This window comes from Chanodichthys erythropterus, chromosome 19 (genome assembly GCF_024489055.1).
Source record: "Chanodichthys erythropterus isolate Z2021 chromosome 19, ASM2448905v1, whole genome shotgun sequence".
In the NCBI taxonomy this organism is placed as follows: domain Eukaryota; kingdom Metazoa; phylum Chordata; class Actinopteri; order Cypriniformes; family Xenocyprididae; genus Chanodichthys; species Chanodichthys erythropterus.
The window spans coordinates 12,866,074-12,888,100 of NC_090239.1; the positions used below are offsets into that span (position 1 = coordinate 12,866,074).

Genomic DNA, 22,027 nt, shown 5'->3' on the forward strand with positions numbered 1-22,027 from the left:
CTGTAAATGGTTCCGCCGTGGTGTGAATCGCGCGAGCTACTGTATCATCATCCATGTTGAATTATGTTTTAATTATTTTAAAAACGATTTAGACTTTAACACTATTACAGGTGTTAAACAGCAAGTGTACTTATTCATATTCATCGTGACTGTCGGTTTTTCTTGGACACTGATCGCACGAGGAAAAGTCGAGGTAACGTTATGTGTTAACGATTCGTTTTTCATTTACAAAACAATCCGTTCAGTAATCGAAGATATAAAAATACATAATGCTGTCGTCATAATGAAAGATATCACGCATCATCCATGTCTCTATTAGTAACCTGTTTTCGTCTAACGTTATATTTTACTGTAATATATTGAATTAAATTGAGAATCAGATGTTTTGTAATCGACCTGCACCGAATCAGTTCATGCAGTCTGACAGCAACTCGATAGAGTTTCTGAGTTTATTCTGGTGTTTGGTAGTTTAAAAATCTTTTTCTTTTATTTGTTTGCTTGTTTAAACCACAATCTATAGTGAATAATCAGAGAAAGTGAGTTTAACCTAAATTGTGCAATACAGGAGCATAGAAACAAAGCTTTGGGTGCGCCATGGGAACAAGTTGTGCAGCCACTGAAGCACGTTAATGACTGACATGTAACATTAACCATTGCATTCTCTTTATAGTCCTGATTTCTGTTTAGACCTGCTTTATGTTATAATGACACTACTAAACAAGCTGGTCTTAGTATTTTGACGTAGAGATAGTGAGGTAGAACACAAATGAATAAGCGTAGTATTATTGCTTTTTTGTGACAACTGGCCTAGTTTTTACCATAAAAGTATTTTTAAAATAGACGATGTCACAATTGAATTTCACATTCTGTTTGAATAAAACAAGGGTTACAGTGAAAAGTATTGAAGTTTCAAAATAATGAATATTCTGTGACAAAGTAAGTACAATGTTGTCATAAAAATGCTTTTAACTAGGGCTGTCAAACGGTTAATCGCGATTAATCGCATACAAAATAAAAGTTTGAGTTTGCATAATATATGTGTGAGTAATGTGTGTAAATAACATGTATGTATATATAAATACACACAAATTAATGTATATATTTAAGAGAAATGTTATTTATGTACAAAAAATGTATTTATAATATAAATGATATAAAAATATAAATAAATACGTATACTTGTAAATATTTCTCAAATATATACATGGATGTGTTTGTATTTATATATACATAATAATTACACACAGTACACCCACGTGATTAAAGGGTTAGTTCACCCAAAAATGAAAATTCTGTCATTTATTACTTACCCTCATGTCGTTTCACACCCGTGAGACCTTCGTTAATCTTTGGAACTCAATTTTAGTTGAAATCCGATGGCTCCGTGAGGCCTCCATAGGGAGCAATGTCACTTCCTCTGTCAAGATCCATAAAGGTACTAAAAACATATCTAAATCAGTTCATGTGAGTACAGTGGCTCAATAATAATATTATAAAGTGACGAGAATACTTTTGGTGTGGCAAAAACAAACAAAATAACAACTTATTTAGTGATGACCGATTTCAAAACACTGCTTCAGGAAGATTCGGATCATAAATGAATCAGTGTATCGAATCATGAATCGGATCGCGGGTCAAACTGCCAAACTGCTGAAATCATGTGACTTTGGCGCTCCGAACAGCAGATTCGACACACTGATTCATCTGTGCTCCGCTGCTTCCTGAAGCAGTGTTTTGAAATCGGCCATCACTAAATAAGTCCTTATTTTGTTTTTTTTGCCGCACCAAAAATATTCTCGTTGCTTTATAATATTAATATTGAACCACTGTACTCACATGAACTGATTTAAATATGTTTTTAGTACATAAATGGATCTTGACAGAGGAAGTGACATTGCTCCCTATGGAGGCCTCACGGAGCCATCGGATTTCAACTAAAATATCTTAATTTGTATTCCGAAGATTAACAAAGGTCTTACGGGTGTGGAACGGCATGAAGGTAAGTAATAAATGACAGAATTTTCATTTTTTGGTGAACTAACCCTTTAATCATTTGACAGCCCTATTTTTAACTTATCGAATATCAGATAGATAGATAGATAGATAGATAGATAGATAGATAGATAGATAGATAGATAGATAGATAGATTTGATACAGTGTATAAAATGATTGTAATTTTAATTGTAAAAGACTGTAAAAATGAGACCCTGAAAGCCCATTGGTTAACAGCAAGTTTCCATACTATACAAGGAAAAACTGTTATAAAACTGTTACTTTCATGTAATTTTACAGTAAAATACTGTTAAATGTACCATTTTTGGAAGTAAAGGAAAAAATCCTAAAAACTTTAAACATGACATTCCCAAAATACCCTGTGTGACACTTCATATTTGATAGTTTTTAATTGTAATAATGTTTCTTCTTAGTTTTTTCATCAATTATGTACATTAGGGTTTTATGGTACATCTTATGTTGTTAATTTAATGTTTATTGCATTATTTTAGTGTCTTGTGCGTTACCATGATGATGTTTTGTATATGTGTGCACTTTCTATATATTACTGTTTACCTGTTATTAGCTGTTATTATGGTGGCTGTCAGCATATGTAAAAAGTATAAAACAGGTTTTAGTAGTTTGGCCTTGCTAATTCAGCACAAAAGTACTGTTGGATTTTCTGGCAATCATGGCTGGCAGTTTTATTTCTTAAAAAAAGTACAGTATAGACTGATTGATTGACTGACTGACTGACTGACTGACTGACTGATTGATTGAATTAGATCCCATATTCATTTATTATGTTATACAGAATGAAAGTTAACTGTGGTATTTTGGTTTAAATTGTAGTTACAATGGTAACATTTCATGTGAGGTGATTCTTCCTCTTCCATAATTAATTTCTTCACCTGCTTTCTCTTCAGATGGATGGCTTAGCTGTAGCTCAAGGATAGGGCGATCAGGGGATTAGTACGGAAGGATGCCACACGCTGACAGAGTCTGGAACTCTAGGAAACGGCTGGCCCCTGTAAGTGGTGACATAGCCGATCACTGGTTGTTTCGGAGGAGACAGAAAAGATGCCCTTTGACCTCTTTAAATCACTGCAGTAAACCGAGACAACACGCCTGACTACTTCACAGCAGTTATATTGAGGACCTTAAAAACATTGAAATCCAACAAAAAAAAATGAATATTCTGTCTGCTATAATTGTGTTTGAGAACCTCCATGAGGTCAAAAGGCTTTTCCACTGGGGTCCGATCATCGCTCTGACGGTCATTGGCGTGTGCTCCTCCATGGCCATACTAGACTCCATAATCTGGTACTGGCCACTGGACACCACTGGAGGCAGCATCAACTTCATCATGCTCATTAACTGGACTGTCCTCATTCTTTACAACTACTTTAATGCCATGTTTGTCGGCCCTGGTTACATACCTCTGGAGTGGAAACCGGTAAGTCTGTTTTGGGGTGTTTTCAAAATGTCACTGTTTTTTAATGTGTCTTATGCTCACCAAGACTGTGTTTATTTGATCCAAAATACAGTAAAACGGTAATATTGTGAAATATTATTACAATTTAAAATAACTGTTTCCTATATTAATATATTTTAAAATGTAATTTATTCCTGTATAAGATGAATTTTCAGCAGCCATTATTCCAGTCTTCAGTGTCACATGATCCTTCTGAGATCATTCTAGTAAGCTGATTTTGGTGCTTAAGAAAAATTTCTTATTATTATCAATTTTGAAACGGTTGTGCTACTTAATATTTCTGTGGAAAATTTAATGTGTTCTTGCTGACAAAAGTATTCATTTCTTAAAACTCTTACTGACCCCAAACTTTTTAATAATATTGTATGGAAAGATTTTAAAGCATGTGCTTGTATGATATGGTCTGTTTTCTGAAGGTTTCTGAAATCAGAAATGTCTAATATGACTTATGTTGTTGTCTGTGTTTTCTAACAGGAAAATCAACAAGATGTAATGTACTTACAGTTCTGTAAATTGTGCCAAGGCTATAAAGCCCCAAGGTCGCATCACTGTCGCAAGTGTAACAGGTAGATTTGTCTAAAAAACAGACTGGTTTCTATTAATATGGATGCATTTTAAAGTTGAAGTGTGTCATTTTTAAAATATATCTTTCTATATATCTAATGGTAGATAGGGGGCATATATGAGAAACCTGTTTGAAAACAATTATTGTTTGTTTGTTTTCTTTTTTTTTTTTTTTTTTTCTAAAATAAATTACACACTTCAGCTTTAAAGGGATAGTTCCCCAGATATTAAAATCCCTCATGTTGTTTCAGACTTCATTGGCTTTCTTCTTGGAAAATGTCTGTTTTTTGCTTTTCTGATAGTCATACAAGTTTGAAACATCATTAGAGTGAGTAAATGACGACTGTTTGTGTGAACGAAATTTTATTTTTGGGTGAACTATCCCTTGAGGGACTCGTTTATGTTGTGCATCATTGACCAAATGAAATCACTATGTGCTTTATATGTCAAAAAATCATATTTAATATAAAAATGGCCTCTTCCCTCAGGTGTGTGATGAAGATGGATCATCATTGTCCCTGGATCAACAACTGTTGTGGTCACATGAATCATGCGTACTTCACAAGCTTTCTCCTGCTCGCTCCACTGGGCTGCATACACGCCGCACTAATATTTATCATGACTACGTACACTCAACTTTATGATCGGGTAGGTGTTTTTTCACATTGTTCTTCCTATTTTTGTTGTAATTAAATTTAATACCAATCAATAGCTGTAGCATGGACACAAAATGTATGTAAAATATTACCTAGGCTAAGCTAAGTTGAGCTTCTGTTCATACATTTTATGACTAAAGGCCCATTCACACAAAAAGAAAGATAACTATAACAGTAACTATATTAGCGTCCACACCAGTTATAAGACAATAACGTTCCGTTTATTCTTAGTGCACCCTGCAGTTAAGTCTGTCGCTTTAAATGCTCGAGCTCTTTAAAACAGGATGGATTCTGATTGGCTGTCAATGTTTTAATGCTTCTTCATCTGAAAAAAAAAAAAAAAAAAGTGATTCCAACGATATAGTTCCTCTCTTTATAACAATTTTAAGAACTATATCTTGATGTTCTGACCCATTCTCTTGGATTTAGATCTCATTTGGTTGGAGCTCAGTGAAGATTGACATGAGCGCTGCTCGGCACATCCACAATCCCATCATGCCTTTCAGCATTGCAGCATTTGCAGCCACTCTTTTTGCACTGGGACTGGCTCTAGGGACCACTATTGCTGTTGGGATGTTGTTTTTTATTCAGGTAGGACATATTGAATGGGCTGCACTTCCTTAACTCACATTCCTACTTTCTTTCCCACGAAATTAAATAAAATCTATTTAATCCAGTTTGCTTGTGAGGATGTTTCCCATATAAATCCATTTTGATCAGCAATTTTCTCGTTTCTTTTAGATGAAGGTGATTCTACGAAACAAAACCTCAATAGAAGCATGGATTGAGGAGAAAGTAAGCATGTCTATAGCATTCTTATCCATTAAATGAGGTGAACTAATCCAATATCCCTCCCCTAATCCAATACTCAGCAACACTCTTTCAGGAGTTCTCTTTTAAAGACTTCCCTGAACTATGAGTGCTTTGTGCCATCAACATCTACTGAATGACACAAAGAGGTGTTGAAAGTCTTTAAAGGTGCCATCGAATTTTTTTTTACAAGATGTAATAAGTCTACGGTGTCCCCTGAATGTGTCTGTAAAGTTTCAGCTCAAAATACCGCATAGATTTTTTTTAATAATTATTTTTAACTACCTATTTTGGGGCATAATTAGAAATGCGCCGATTCAGGTTGCGGTCCCTTTAAATCGCACGCTCTCTGCCCCTGGAGCTCGCGCTTGCCTTAAACAGTGCATTTACAAAGTTCACACAGCTAATATAACCCTCAAAATGGATCTTTACAAAGTGTTCGTCATGCATACTACATGCATGCGTCGGATTATGTGAGTATTGTATACTGTTATATTGTTTACATTTGATTCTAAATGAATTTGAGGCTGTGCTCCGTGGCTAACGGCTAATGCTACACTGTTGGAGAGATTTATAAAGAATGAAGTTGTGTTTATGCATTATACAGACTGCAAGTGTTTAAAAATGAAAATAGCGACGGCTCTTGTCTCCGTGAATACAGTAAGAAACGATGGTAACTTTAACCACATTTAACAGTACATTAGCAACATGCTAACGAAACATTTAGAAAGACAGTTATCACTAAATATCACTAAAAATATCATGTTATCATGGATCATGTCAGTTATTATTGCTCCTTCTGCCATTTTTCGCTATTGTCCTTGCTTGCTTACCTAGTCTGATGATTCAGCTGTGCATCCACAGCTGTAATGCCTCGATCATGGGCTGTCATATGCAAATATTGGGGCCGTACACCCCGACTGTTATGTAACAGTCGGTGTTATGTTGAGATTCGCCTGTTCTTCGGAGGTCTTTTAAACAAATAAGATTTATAAAAGAAGGAGGAAACAATGGAGTTTGAGACTCACTGTATGTCATTTCCATGTACTGAACTCTTGTTATTTGACTATGCCAAGATAAATTCAATTTTTAATTCTAGGGCACCTTTAATTGACCTGAATCTAGACCGCTAGAAATCAATATATACTACTGGTCTGTAACTATTCCACCATTTTAATCTCCGTTTATCATATTAGATGCTGCTTAATTTTTTTTTTTTTTTAATTAAGTTTAGCATGTTACACAAAAATACTTTGTTGACTTCTCAAATGCACATGTATGAACATTCAAACAGTGTATTAATTGGTTCTTTGTGACTGAATGATTCCTTATGGAGGTATAGGACAAGTAAGTCCATAGTGTTACCACCTCTGAATTCAGTAAGTGCTGTGGGTTTATTATCACATTTAAGCATGAATCTCTGTGTTCCCAGGCCAAAGACAGAATCCAATACTACCAAACAGGTGAAGACTTCATCTTCCCCTATGACCTGGGCAGCCGATGGGAGAACTTCAAGCAGGTGTTCACATGGTCTGGTACCCCCATGGGAGATGGAATCGAATGGCCTGTGCATGAGAAGTGTAACCAGTATACTCTAACCGTATGTGCTCAACATAAATGATAAATCTATAGGTATTATAAAACAGTCAAATACAGCTATATAGCTCAGTTTGTAATGATATTTCCATTTCTTCTTTATTCAGATTGAGCAGCTGAAGCAAAAACACGATAAACGGCAGAGGAGTGTGAGTATTGCCGTAATCACTTTCAAACACAAGAGGGCAGCATTTACTAAAGGACTGAAACAATGATGATCGTCTGATTCGCAGGTGGAGTACAGAGTGGTGGAGGACTACAATGGGGCTTGTTGCCCTTTGGGAAAGGGATTAAACACTTTCTTTAGGACACCTTGTACAGAGGAACCCAGAATCAAACTCACAAAGGGGGAGACGATCTTTGCTACAAGAGGAACAAAGTGAGCCATCATTTTTAGTTATTTTAATGGTCCACAGCTTCCAGTGGGGACAGTTGAAATATATATGGTAACTGTTTTTCATACATGCTATTAGACCAGCATGTTATAAAATAAATTTTTTTTTTTTCGCAGCTTTTAGTATTATATTATATTATATTTTTTTATTCAGTATGGCTGCATTAAATTGTAAAAAAGTGAAAGTAAAGACATTTTTAATGTTAAAAAATATTTCTATTTCAAATAAATACTGTTATTTTTGCAGTCATCAGAGAATCCTGAAAAATGGTTTCCACAAAAATATTAAGCAGCAAGACTCTTTTCAACGACATTTCATTTTAGAAATGTCACCAAATCAGCATATTAGAATCATTTCTGAAGGATCATGTGACACTAAAGACTGGAGTAATGATGCTGAAAATTCAGCTTTGCCATCACAGGGAATAAATTACATTTTACAATATATTTTAAATTGAAAAATATTTCACAATATTACTGTTTTTACTGTATTATCAATCAAATAAATGCAGCCTTGGTGAGTACAACAGACATTGGTAACACTTTACATATATTTGTTAGAATTTATTAATCTTTAACCAATAAAATGCACCTGTTCATTATTAGTTCATGTAGACTCAGGTCCATTAATATTAAAAGATTTGACTTTTGATTTTAATAATTTATTAGTAAATGTTGGAATTAACATGAACTAAGATTAATAAATGCTTTAGAAGTATTTTTCATTGTTAGTTCATGTTAACTAATGTTAATGAAACCTTATTGTAAAGTGTCTTACAAAAAACTTCTGAATGGTGTATATATATTGATAAATATGCTGTTGTTAATCAACAGGTGGTGGATGTATGGGGACAAAGTTTTGAATGAGGAACAGGCGAAAGGTAAAGTTTCAAAATGTTTCCAAAATGTTGCTACATGATCAGTAATTAATAAGTTTGATGTATAAAATGATATCTCTCCCTATAGCCGAAGTTCGTATTAGAGGATGGTTTCCACGCAGATGTGTCGAGAAGTGTCACTATGACTCAGCGAATAATTCCACAAGTGAAGAAAAGAAAGAGCAATGATACAGAATTGTACATTTCACAGCTCGCTTTGAACAGAGCACCTAATATTAGGGCCTGAACCCTGCTGAGATGCAAATATCTTTCTGATTCTTTTGTAAAGCTGTTCAATGGCACCAGCGCTTAGTGTTGAAGCAAACTGATACTGACACCCCAAAGTTATTAACTTTTTTAATTTCCAAAGAACAGCTGCCAGAGAAAAAATTAAATGGGATTGAGGCATATGGCAGCATATTCTTTAAAGGGGGTTATTAAGATGTTTACTTGAAACGTATTCTTGCCTTTCTCTTTCGCTTGCTCTCTCTCGTACATTGATGCCCAACCTGATTATGCAAAGCCTTTTTCCAGTTGTAACAAAGTCTTTGTCATGCAAATTTTCTGAATTGTTTATAGAGTTGAAATAATTTTACTTTATTTTTGATGGCTTTTTTTTTTTTTTTTTTTGTAAAACTGATGTCAACCTCAAGTTTTCAGAGACAAATAAACAACCATGATCTGTAAAATAATTTCTTAATTTTATTTCCTTCGTATTTTTAATGGAAAGCAACAGTAAAATTAGTTTCTACTCCACAAAGCACATATTTGTAAATATAATTGTTTGTTTCATTGATGTATTAATGTTTTCACATTTTCTTCCTTGGGGAAAAAATAAATTAACATTCTTTGGTATTCATTAAAATCTCTTAAGGCTGTACATTTGTTTTATAATAATATATCCAGAAAAAGCATGTATTTCTTTTCGGCTGTAATGATGAATGAAAGTATCTTGGGCACATATTGATAAATGTAGAGATGGTTGATGCAGTGCAATGCTAACAAAATATTTTAATCTTCGAGCAAATATAAAAACATAACACAAAAAGCACTCATAAATATGTGAACCCGGGTTACACAGCAGGATATCAGGATAGCTTTTTTTTTAGTGCATGTTAACATAAAGACTCTCAATCTGAACTTTGAAGAATTTTACGAGATCTGCCCGTTTGGCTTTAAGTGTTGGAGTGAGAAGACCGTTTTCTATAGTGAACATGTCGGGATGCAGGTGCAGGTCTTTTACCTTGAAGAAAAGAATACAAACCTATATTAGCCATGTGGTTTTCTTTTTGTTTATGGGAAAAATGCATAAAAAAGACTTTCCACAGTCTGTCTTTTCTAGGACGATTTTATGCTATATCCATGTACCATGCACTGCATATGGCCTATATATAGCAGTGTCTTAACATTGATAGTTGCCAATAATAGCCTATGAATCTTAAAAGTGCTTACTTGTTCAAAGGACTTCAGCCCAGCTTCACGTCCCAGCTTGATGAGGTCAGAGATGATTGCTTTCTTGATTTCCTACAAAAACATGTAGAATATTTTGGAAGTTTTACACAAACTAGCAGAAATCCTTTAGATTAAATCTTTAGTAAGTCATGTGTGTATTTTTGAATGTAAAGTATGTAACTTCACAAAGCATACCTGATTTTTACATAGCTCCTCTAGTGAACCTTTTACTCCCAGTTTTTCTGCAAAAGCTGGCAATATTTCAGGGTCTGGCACCACTATGGCCACCAATGAGGACTGGACACATTCAGTTAATGATATTAGGCTACATAATACTCAAAAATGTAAGAACAGGCATTTTTATCATCAATCAATTTATATTAATGTTACCTGTAAACTGTCACCATGCACAAACACTTGGGCGACTGGAGCACTTTGAATGTAAACATTTTCAATTTTTTCCGGTGCAATGTATTCGCCTTGGGCGAGTTTGAAGATATTCTTCTTTCTGTCAATTATCTTCAACACTCCACTCTGGAAAATTGAACACAAAAAATAACTTCCACATTAAAATTATAACTTTTAACTCAAATTCTTACAAACGCACTACCATTCAAAAGTTTGTAACTGGTAAGGTTTCTTAATGTTTTTGAAAGAAGTCTCTTATTCTCAACAAGCCTGCATTTATTCATATAAAAAAAATGTAAAAGCAGTAATATAGTGAAATATTAATAAAACATTTTTAAATGTCCTCGTTATAAACAAAGCATTTATTTAATCAAGCTCCAAAAATGGCTTGTTTTGATATTGTGGGATCTGTGACATCACACAGGCAAATAGATTAGCATATGCCTGCTTCCAGAGTAAGTCATTGATGAATAGTTACACATCATTGCACCATAGGTGCCCCGCCCACTGGCATTTACTTGCTTAAAGGTGCTATAGAGGATGTTTTGTTTTATACATTTTTGCAATATTACTTGAAACTGTCTTTACTAACTGATAAAAGACTATTAATTAGGTGCACTGAAAGGAATAATATTAATATACATCATCTGTGCACGAGGTAGGGCCTTAAAAACATCAGCCAATCGTTTACGCGATCACCGCGTGAACGATTGGCCCTCTGGCTTGTCAATCACTGCCATTATGTTCCTTGTGAGAGACGTACGCAGATTGGCCCTCTGGCTTTTCAATCACTGCCATGACGTTCCTTGTGAGAGACGAGCGCGCTCCAGTAACTTTCCACAGGCGCCGCATGCAATGTTTTCATCAGGAGTAACAACTGCAGATTATGAGTTACCTGTGGTGAGTCCCACATTATGAATCCACTAACATGACACCGCGAATGCCGGGGGTAAACAAACACTCGTGTTCCAATACTCGTGCACGAGTTTTGGGAGGGGTTCCCACAAAATGAGCTGTGAAGGAGGGGGGTTGTTCTTACGCATGCGCTCATTTCAAAAACTCACTAACAGTCTTTGGTTTCTCAGTCGTTGAAAACATCCTCTGTAGCACCTTTAATGGCTGACATTTGCCTACACTGGATGTGAGTGACATGTCACGTCGCATCAAAAGCAAATAGATCCCATTAATCACTGATGCTGTCTACACTGTATACAGTACAGCATTCAGTTTCTGACATACTTGGCGCACTTGAGTCTGTTGACAACAGGACAAATGGAAGAGTGTGATAACTTTCACTTTGACGTGTCAAGTTTAAACAGCTGGTTTGTACCTCTGTACAGACCTCACATTACGGCCGCGCCGCGGCTACCGGAACTGATCCGCAGCCACTCTAGTCAATGCTTGTGTTTACACTAGCCATGCCGCAGCACATTTCAGAAGTGTCCCTGAAGCGGCGCTTCACTAAATATTGGCGCCAAGTCTATTTTTGACGTATATGCTTCGTCATAGCCGCGCAGCTCAAATACAAAAGAAAGTCAAAATAATCACCCTGTGAAGACACCTGCTCATATTTCACATCACTAGGAGGCCAGAAATTGATGACAAGAGATTGTTCAAAAGTGTATTAACTTCGTAGGCTACAGCAAAATAAAGTATGGCATAGCAATAAACACAATTAAACCAGACAAAATATAACCATTTAGCCATTAACAAACACGAAAAAATAAAGGAAAACAACGTAGGACAGGCAAATATAGTGGTCTCGCGAATCCAGCCGCTTCGCTTCTGAAATGCTTCTGGTGTGAGTTGACATAGAGGACAGAATAGAGGACAGAACAAAACCTCGCCAGAGCCGCAACATGCCGCAGATGCGTGCAGTGTAAACAAGGGGTCAGTCTAGGTTTGTTCAGAGCATTTTGTTTTGTAAATGAGGCAGAGTGTAATGGAGAGTTTGCAAAGAACTTTTGTTGAAAGATTAAGCAGTCAACTATATTAGGTCTGACAGAAGCTGCATCACAAATCGTAAGTAAATGGTTTCATAATGCTTTATCCATAAAAAAATTACTTTACAGACAATGAGTCTCATTCATGAAACATTCGTAAATATACGAGTAAACATGTGAGTGATTTGCGCGTAAAGAGACCTTCCCGAAAACTCTTCTCCTGATTCACAAATACTTTGTAAACGTCAGAAGTGATAGTGAAATGTGTGTGTGTGTTAATGAATTCCAATCAGTCGTAAATGGGAAGCGCGTGCACGCTCATTCTCAATTACCATAAATCCCGCCCATTAAATCCAACTGACAACTATATATGGGCATCATATTATGACACCAAATGAAGGACTTTGGCTATTTTATAGGAAACATTTGCCAAAACAATTAAGGGGCCATTAGTTTGCCCAGCCCTATTGAAATCAATTAATTATTTGATTAAAGTGCTCCGTTTGCAGATGCTATTACTGGCTCTCAGAATAAAAGTAAAAAGAAAAAACATATGTAATTACTATATATAATATTTTTTCAAATTGCTGTGTAAATATGTACTTTATTAAGGTGAATTAAAATGCAGCCTTATTAATGAGCAAAACGTTCGGATGTTAAACGCACTATTTACGCGTGGCTGGGAGCAGGTGTAGATTTCTTTCGTACCAACTAACATTTGGAAAATACAAACATTTTAATGAATCCGAAAATTTACGCCAGAACCACTTTACACACGATTTACACAAAAATTCGTTCTGCTCGTGTTTCATGAATGAGACCCAATGTTTTCAAAACACTTACTAACATGCAATATCAAGTGGGCACTGATACGGTTTCCAATGCAATGTTAGCCAATCATAACAGTGGCCATTTACAGACAAGCCTTAAAGGAGCCGCCCCTTAAAAACTGATCATTTCAGACATAAGGGCAGAATGAAGGTTGAAAATAATAGTTTTTCCTCATATACGCTATATTTGTTTTTTGAGCAAAAATTATAAGTGAGCCTCAAGGAACATATTAAAATAATAAAACAAAACCCATGTCATGACCCCTTCATGATAAAATAGGGATCTCACAGGCAGCCATTTGCCAATATCTCCAGTGTGCAGCCATCCATCTTTGTCCAAAGCCTCTGCTGTCTTTTCTGGGTCATTGAGATATCCACAGAACACATTCTTCCCTTTGACGCAAATCTGAAATGAAACACCCAAGCTATGAGAGGTTTTAATTACATATTCGTTTATGGTTTATAAAATGGTGTTCCATTACCTCTCCTTCACCGTTGGATGCAAAGTAATTCATTTCCTCAACGTCGACAAGTTTGACAATATTACATGGAATAGGAGCTCCGACATGCCCTGAAATCAATCATTTGAAATTGAAATCAGCGCTCAGTGTTGTTTAACGAACAAAATATATTTTCAGTCACAGGAACCCACCAGTTTTCCAATCTCCTGGTATGGTGAAAGAGCAGGCCGCAGTGCACTCTGTCTGGCCATATGCCTCAAATATCTGGAAGCAGGCCAGTGATAAAGGGGTCAGAACTGGGTCACTGTGACAACAAATCAGTACACACACTTCTTTGACAGTGCCCATGTTTATTATGTACATGGTAAAGCACCACTGCATCATACGGTCTTTTATTACCATAGATAATTTATAAGCTAAAACAAAAGCCATATAGTGCATTGATTTTTGATGTCATACTCCCATTTCTTCCTTTCTTACCTGGCACCCGAGGCATGCCCGAAGAAAAGAGAGAACAGATGGAGAAATGGGAGCAGCCCCCGTCACCATCACTCTCACACGGCCCCCCAAAGACTCCTGCAGAAGAAAAGTCAAAAGTTTTCAGAACCATTCCTCGCAGGAGCACCACTCTTCCCCTAAAACGTTCAAAAACCCTCCCAACTAGTCTGTTGAGGATACCTGCACTTTGTGAAAGATGAGTTTGTCCCATATGCTGTCATTCCTGATAATGCCCTGCTTGACCTCTGCACATTTCCTTTCAATGGCAAAGTTCAGAAGCCATTTCTTTAATGGAGTCTTGGCCCCACTCTGAACCTGAGAAGGCAGCAGAAAGTGGACAATGAAAGGCTTTTAGAGTATTTCATTAAAAAGCATATACCTCAAACTCTTAAGTGATAAAACCTTGGTGGGTAACACATCCCACATGTTTGCATTAAGGATGTGAATGAAGCCTCAAACTGTGTTACAGTAAAAGTTCTCTCTTTAATATAAGTGTGAGTTTAGACAGTGCAATAAATGATAAGCTGCATAACATTTTGTTGATTGGCTGATTTATATTACTGCTGTGTCCACGTACTTTTATTAGTCTATAATAAATGTGTGTGTGTGTGGTGCTGGTAAACCTTAAGTTGTAGGGACAAAATGTTCCCACAATAATCTTTGACCTAGTGGGGACATTTTTGGTCCCCATGAGGAAAACAGCTTATAAATCATACAAAATTATGTTTTTTGAAAATGTAAAAATGTAAGTTTTCGTTGTCGGTGCCAATATCCTCATGAGCAGCACATTGACATATAGCGCATTGCGCTTCGGGCGTCCCGAGTTTGAATCCCAGCTTGTGGACCTTTCCCAATCCCACCCCTCCCCCCTCTCTCCTACTTCACTTCCTGTTTGCTCTACATTGTCCTATAATAATAAAGACACAAATCTTAAAAAAAAAAGTTTTCTGTGAGTGGTTGTGTTTAGGGGTGTACAGTACAATAGTCAATTATGTTTATGTAAAATCCCTATAAAACATGGAAACCCAATGCACCGGTGTATAAAATTTTTGACCTTAAATTATAATAAACAAGACATTAGTATTGAGTAACTTACATGTTACATACATATATATATGTATATATATATATATATATATATATATATATATATATATATGTAATTTACATATATATGTATATATATATATATATATATATATATATATATATATATATATGTAATTTACTCAATACTGATGTCTTTACTAAATTAAAGAGAAAACGAGAGAATAAACAAAAAGTTAATATTGAGTAACTTACATTTTAGACAAATTATTCCCAATTACTTCTATGCTTGTTTATTTATGCTCCGTCAATAAAAATAGTTTTTAGTCTTAAAAAAAAAAAGTCACAGCATAATAAACCTTCAAGCATCTCTGAGCAACGCAGCGTAGTGGTGCCTTGTCCCTGAATAAATAATTTATTTTGAATGAATTGGTTGAATGATCAATTCAATGACTTACTCATACAGAAAAATAACTAGTTTCATTCCTGAATTAATCAGTGTTTGCAATGACAAGACAAGTCACTTGTCACCATCTACTGCTGTAATGTAACCTGCAGAAAAAGCCACTGAAAGATGTATAAATCTTATCTTCATCATTACATACACACGAGTGAGTGTATGGATAGGGGCCCTTCTATAAAACATTATACCAGGCCATGTAAATTTGGCAACGGCCCCAACACTGACAGTGTGTGTAGTTCCAAACCTTATCATAAACACGATTCAGAAGACGTGGAACCACTGGGAATACAGTGGGCTGCAGGGCTTTCATGTCGTCCGGTAGAAGTCTGATATCACCTTGGAAAAACCCAACTCTTCCCCCTACACTGTACAACACTGTCTGTTACACATAAATAAGAACAAGCAAGCATGACTTCAGTGTTCTTCTGCAAAAGAAATCCATCTACAGTATGTCATTTATAAAAGATTCTAGTATACGCACTGAAAATGTTAAAGTTCTTCAAGAATGTTTCATCAAAGATGACGGTGAGAGCCAGATATGAAAGAGCGGCTTACCTGTACAACTCTTTCAAACATGTGCGCCAGCGGCAAAAACGAGATAGACACATCGGATGGAACGGGAACAAAAACGCTCTGAAGAAACATGGGTTTGACATCGAACATTAAAAATCTACACTCCCACAGAGATTAAAAATCATGTAGCCATCACTGTATACAGCACCTCAAAGGTCCTAACCACACCGGCTGCATCTGCTACCACATTTTCATGGGTCAGCATGGCTCCCTTTGGATCCCCTGAAGCAGAGAATACAAAATTTAAGCTCATACACTTAAAACTCACCACAATATTCACTAGTGGTGGAACAACACTGGCTTCACAGATGGCCTGTTGTTTTTGTGGTCATGAAGCAGAATAGAAAACATTGCATCACACTTACCTGTGGTTCCACTGGTAAAGCAAATAATACTTAGATCTTCTGGCTTTGGTGGCTGGAGAAAAAAAATCAAAGCACATTGAGTTTATGAAATACATTAATAAATACTATTTTTTAAGTTCATAATTAACCCATTACTCACAACTGGCCTGTGATGGTTGTCCTTTCCCAAGGCCTAAAAAACACAAATATTTTTAAATATATATTGTGTTCTGGGACATTGAAAGATATCAGTGCCTTTAATATTTTGTTTTGTTGTTTCATTATTAATACTGATCAGAGAGCGCTGTCAGTGTACCTCTACATCTTTTAAAGACAGGATGTCCACACCACTTTTAGAGCCTCTATCAGTCAATGCTGCATCATAGGGGTCCATGAGGATGATGGTTTTCAACACAGGTGTTTGGTTTTTCTCACAGTTTTCTAGTAGTATTTCTGCTTTATCCTGCTTATCGCATATCACTGTGGATATCTTTGCTGCAAAGAGAAAAAGAGTACTTAAAAATTTTTTATCATATGTAGAACACAATTACTGTGGGATTAAATACTAAAAAATACCTTAAATTAAATATGTTAAATATGGGTTCAGTAAGATATGTTTGTTTGTTTTTTAAAGCATATTAGAATGTTTTCTGGTTTCTGAAGGACTGTGTGACACTGAAGACTGCAGAAATAGCTGCTGAAAATCTTTTATAATATATATATATATATTTAAAAAAAAGTTATTTCAAACTGTAATAATATTTCAAAATATTACTGTCAAATGCGGTTGCATAACAATGGAGTTAATCGCATAACAATGGAGTATAAACTGGGAATATGCAGGAAAATACAAGGAATCAAAATCATATAAAATACAACAATGCAAAATAAAAGTCTGTGTTTACTTAATATATATGTGTGTGTTCTCTGTATAATAATTATGTATATTATGTATATATTATATGTATATACACACACATTCATGTATATATTTAAGAAAAATGTTATATTTATACATAAAATATTTATGTTTATATGTAATAAAAAATATATATAAGTATATATAATACATGCATATATTTCTAAACTTTATACCTGTATGTGTGTGTATTTATATATACATAATTATCATACACAGAACACACACATATATATTACGTAAACACACTGTGTAAAAACACAGTGTTTTTAGCCCTACTAAAAACACTGTGTTATGTATGCCAGGCCAGTAGTTGGAGATGTCACTTTGTAAAAAAAAAAAAAAAACACACCTATAGACTGAACACATAATACGCATGTGCATAACATCACCATTTTCATTACTGAAATAGAAAACAAGTTATATAATTATGTGAAGGTAAACAAGGCAGCTTGAACTCTGGAAGAACTCTGGAGGAAAAAGCAAGGTCACTAAGTTCACTATCTTCTTCTGAAGGATTATAAGTCAGCGGTTCAGCAGGTGTGATCCCTAAAGCGGCTTTGACCAACACCTCTAATGAAGCATACAAGCAAGCAGGCTTAAGTACCTCTATTAATGATGAACACAAGAGCATCAGGTCCCAAGGTGTCGTAGAGAGGCACTGCCACCATGGAATAAGTATAGCAGGCCAGCTCTGAGATAATCCACTGAAAATAGGGAAGATAAGTTTAAATAGCCTTGTTTTACTGGCTATTTTTTGCCATATATATTTTGTTTTGTTTATTGCAAAAATGAACACAAACAAGCCTTATCTTATGTAGTTTTCCCTTTCAGTTGAATTTATCTTTTTTTAAGAGTGTTGGATATTTAAAGTGAAAAAAGACAATAATACTGATGTTTTGCAGTATGATATATTGCAAATGATTCATGTTTAGACTTATTATATCACCTCTGGCCGGTTCTGGGCAAAGATGCCAATAAAGGATTCTTGTGATGGCTTTTGGCCGCGGTGGAGAAGTCCAGACCCCAAGAACTCAGCTCTGTCTGAAACCTGAGACAATCAGAGGCAAGGATTGGAACAAAGACCTTAGTTGTCCTCCCTCATTAATTATAAGCAAATAGATTCTGTTTGTGGATGGTACAAATACCTGTTTGTATTTAAGCCACTGATAAGGTTGCCCCTTCTTTCTGTACCCCAAGCACGGTCCATTTCCTGCATGGTAAAGATGAAATATCATACAGACCATATTAACAGAAGACAGATCATGTTAAAGTCAGATTGGATGCACCAGGGATGTGAAATAACATGTATAGCCATCACAAATGTAGGACTTTGTTTCAATATTCAGTGATGAATATCAATATTTAATGATGCTGTAAATTTTGACCTAATGACCTCTCACCTGAGACACGTAGTCCTCTTTGAAAAACATCATATAGAGTTTTGGCATCCTCATACATATACGAGATCAAGTTGTCATCTTTCAAAAGTGCTGTTTTTCTAGCGCCATCCTGTAAATAAAAATTGCAAGATATTAAACCATTGAAGCGCTACTATAAAAGACTTTTAGAATCATAAATAAAATCATATAAAATCAGACACAAGAACCTCGTGAAATTATACACTACACACACTACCATTGTCACATTCTCACTTGGTTTCTGTTCCTAGGACTCTTAGTTTATATGTTCTTGTTTCCTGTTTTTAGTTTCCTTTGTTACCTTGGTTCTCATGTGCTATTTTCTTTCCATGGTTACAGATTACATTCACCTGTTTCTAATTTAGTTATATCTGTATATTTACTCAGTGATGGATTAAAACATCAGCCGCCATGTTTGACCTTCTTTGACTCCACTGGGGTCCTCCATCCTCGCTGGGTTCACCTTGTCCCTCACTCCCACCAGCTCCATTGCAGTCTTCTGAGCCCCTGGCTCAACCTTGGACCTCCAATCTTCTGCCTCCACCTTAGTCCTCCGAGCCTGCTCCATCATGCTGGTTCTCAGTCCCTCCAGCTTCCCCTTAGTCCTCAGAGTCTGCGCCATCCTTCTGGTTGTCAATCCCTCCAGCTCCAACTTAGTCCTCCAAGCCTGCTCCGTCGTCCTGGTTCTCAATCCCTCCAGCTTCCACTTAGTCCTCCGAGCCTGCGCCATCCTTCTGGTTGTCAATCCCTCCAGCTCCAACTTAGTCCTCCGAGCCTGCTCAGTCATCCTGGTTCTCAATCCCTCCAGCTTCACCTTAGTCCTCCGAGCCTGCTCCGTCGTCCTGGTTCTCAGTCCCTCCAGCTTCACCTTAGTCCTCAGAGCCTGCACCATCATTCTGGTTATCAATCACTCCAGCCCCAACTTAATCCTCCGAGCCTGGTACGTCATCCTGGTTCTCAATCCCTCTGGCTCCACCTTAGTCCTCCGAGCCTGCGCCATCAATTCTGGTTGTCAATCCCTCCAGCTCCACCTTAGTCCTCAGAGCCTGCTCTGTCGTCCTAGTTCTCAATCCCTCCAGTTTCACCTTAGTCCTCTGAGCCTGTGCCATCATTCTGGTTGTCAATCCCTCCAGCTCCACCTTAGTCCTCAGAGCTTGCTCCGTTACCCTGGTTCTCAATCCCTCTGGCTCCATCTTAGTCCTCCAAGCCTGTTTCATCATCCTGGTTCTCAATCCCTCCAGAAATTCGCAAAACTAAACTGGTACAATTACAGTCGGACTAAAGCATTTGAGATGTTTTAAAAAGACAAATTATTGATTTATAATGTATTATATTGCTTTAAAAGTGCATATTAAAGTTCAGCTGACAAATGATTGCACTCACCGCAACGCCCACAGTCTGCTGGTTGATGTCTGTGGGTGGCTGCAGTGGTTTCGGCCTGGTGTTGAGATGGACCAGGGCTACAGCTGCAAGGCTGAACAGAAACACCAGTCCTGAAGTGGACAGTGGGGTAAAAAGGAACTCTAACAAGAACTGCATAATGTGCAGGGTCTGTTGAGCAGCTGAAAAGAATAAAACAGTATTGAAAATAAAATTCCTGGAATAATATGGAGGGGCTGTTTCATACATAACATACATAATTTACTTCTATGTGGTCATATTTACAGTAGATGAATTTACAGGAAATTCAAGGTCCCTGTAATTACATTAGCACAGTTTTGATGCTGTGCTGATTGGAAGATATTGATGAAGACAAATCAATTTGTTCAAAGGCTGAAGTACACGGTACAGTCCAATTGAGAAAAATACTAATGTGTCTGGCTGTGTCAAAAGCAGTGAAATTCCTTCTTAACATCCTCCAGTTGCTGTTCCCCTAGTATTCTACATGTCCTCCAGTATTACACACATGGCTATTATAATAATGCTATTGGATTTAGTACATTATCTGCCTACCCATGCATTTATGGAGGCCAAAGTCTAGCAATGGTTGTAAAACCTCTTCCAGTCTCAAGAGCATCAACTACCCTTTGTAAAAGTACAAATGTTCTTTTATAGATATAAACACCCTTCTTATTAAGAGTTAAGAGTATACTCTGATATTGCAACAATCAAAGTCTGGTTTTGGTTTTTGTGCATGGCCAGCATATTCACACCTATGATAAAAGTCATTTTATTCATCAGAACTCTGACTCAAATCACCCTCACAAGATAATTCTAATAAAGGATTCTCACACTTATTCTATGACCAACCGAGTTAAATGCATCTTCCTCTATGGTTACAAAACCTACTTGAAAAAAAATATATATTATGCCGTTTTTGTTTAAAACATGCATAACAATAAATGCAATTTATATCAGCACACCAAAAACATCAACTACTCAGTGTCATGCGTAACATTATGTTTACATGTACTGGTATATGGATATGAAATTCAACAAATAAAAAGATGGAAGCTCATGTTTTTTAGAAGCAAGTACCTGGGTAACCTGCAGGAGTCCGGTGTGTCCGTCAGGTGATGGAACTGGAAGAAAAAGTCCTGAGAGACAGTCCCTTGTGTAGGTTTGCTATAGCCACAAGAAGACTGAGGAGAAAGGCATGGTCTCAGGTCCAATAAAACTAGCACACGAGTGACCTTTGAACCAATTCCTGCTATCTGTTCCCTGATAATACAAATGACTGAACAAAAACAGAATCATTGGATATACAATGAAATCCTGTGAAGCAAATGTTGCACAAACTCACAAGTTTGTGGTTTAATGTCTGCATGCTGAGAAGGTGAAACTGCACAGTGCTGGTATATAAGGTGGACTATGACATTTGCCTTTGCTGGTCAGTGTGACATTGAATTGCATGCAGTGAAAAAGTTGGGTTTAACATTGCAAAGTTCAGGTAATCATATTGTCGCTAAGATCCATGTGCCTTTTACCAGATTTTCAGTGGAGTAAACAGCTGTCTCTGGTGGTTTGCAGTAACATTTTGCTGATTCGACCCATCATTTACAACTTTGCAGGTTAAAGTGACCGAATCAGGCAGGCCACTGGGACCCTTAAACCCTTGTTAGCAAGAGAGCAGCACTAGTCTAACCTTGTCACACCTCTTATTAACACGTTTCAGCTTCAGTGAAGCATGACACAACATGACCTTATGATGAACACACACTGTTTTCTTACCTCATTTGCCTCAGCATCATTATCACTGCAGTTTAGGAAGAACGTCCCAGCTGAACTTTGACATTCGACTGTAATGACAGATAAAATGCCAGCACCTTTGGATTTTGTAAT

General features: G+C 36.5%; 3 protein-coding genes across 4 annotated transcripts in view; 2 read left to right on the forward strand and 1 right to left on the reverse strand.

Moving 5' to 3' along the window:
- zdhhc6 (zinc finger DHHC-type palmitoyltransferase 6) lies at positions 1-9,032 on the forward strand. 2 transcript variants are annotated; one of them, XM_067370212.1, is made up of 12 exons: positions 1-193; positions 2,920-3,449; positions 3,632-3,694; positions 3,963-4,054; positions 4,541-4,700; positions 5,138-5,299; positions 5,450-5,503; positions 6,951-7,118; positions 7,222-7,263; positions 7,348-7,493; positions 8,343-8,389; positions 8,475-9,032. In XM_067370212.1, exons 2-12 carry the CDS (start codon positions 3,183-3,185, stop codon positions 8,573-8,575), a joined length of 1,302 nt encoding a protein of 433 aa, XP_067226313.1. In that variant the 5' UTR covers positions 1-193; positions 2,920-3,182; the 3' UTR covers positions 8,576-9,032. The 2 variants fall into 2 exon arrangements, with proteins under 2 accessions (XP_067226313.1, XP_067226314.1); XM_067370213.1 differs by lacking the exon at positions 3,632-3,694 and having other exon boundaries at positions 2-193.
- Positions 8,968-21,316, reverse strand: acsl5 (acyl-CoA synthetase long chain family member 5). The gene is made up of 21 exons (XM_067370211.1): positions 21,224-21,316; positions 20,129-20,307; positions 18,728-18,836; positions 18,473-18,537; positions 18,274-18,375; positions 17,932-18,031; positions 16,722-16,900; positions 16,566-16,598; positions 16,427-16,478; positions 16,210-16,283; positions 16,044-16,121; positions 15,733-15,867; positions 14,159-14,293; positions 13,961-14,056; positions 13,672-13,744; positions 13,502-13,590; positions 13,309-13,425; positions 10,229-10,372; positions 10,034-10,135; positions 9,839-9,910; positions 8,968-9,629 (listed from the first exon to the last, which is right to left on the reverse strand). The coding sequence occupies exons 2-21, from the start codon at positions 20,282-20,284 to the stop codon at positions 9,492-9,494; spliced, it is 2,049 nt and encodes a 682-aa protein (XP_067226312.1). The 5' UTR covers positions 20,285-20,307; positions 21,224-21,316; the 3' UTR covers positions 8,968-9,491.
- The window catches only part of gucy2g (guanylate cyclase 2g), a 15,624-nt gene continuing 14,799 nt past the window's right edge, over positions 21,203-22,027 (forward strand). Inside the window, exon 1 of the mRNA XM_067370302.1 lies at positions 21,203-21,258. Coding sequence (XP_067226403.1) covers positions 21,203-21,258 — 56 coding nt within the window. The remainder of the gene's footprint in view (positions 21,259-22,027) is intronic.

Bases quoted from the DNA above. Each gene is read 5' to 3' on its own strand.
- zdhhc6 (XM_067370212.1), top strand. From the start codon at position 3,183: ATGAATATTCTGTCTGCTATAATTGTGTTTGAGAACCTCCATGAGGTC. The intron at 4,701-5,137 runs GTAGGTGTTTTT...TCTTGGATTTAG, and splicing joins ACACTCAACTTTATGATCGG to ATCTCATTTGGTTGGAGCTC. The intron at 7,264-7,347 runs GTGAGTATTGCC...TCTGATTCGCAG, and splicing joins ACGATAAACGGCAGAGGAGT to GTGGAGTACAGAGTGGTGGA.
- acsl5 (XM_067370211.1), bottom strand. From the start codon at position 20,284: ATGCAGTTCTTGTTAGAGTTCCTTTTTACCCCACTGTCCACTTCAGGA. The intron at 16,901-17,931 runs GTACTTAAGCCT...TTCTCTTTGCAG, and splicing joins TGTGTTCATCATTAATAGAG to CAAAGATATCCACAGTGATA. The intron at 10,373-13,308 runs GTGAGATCCCTA...TCAATTTTCCAG, and splicing joins ATATTGGCAAATGGCTGCCT to AGTGGAGTGTTGAAGATAAT.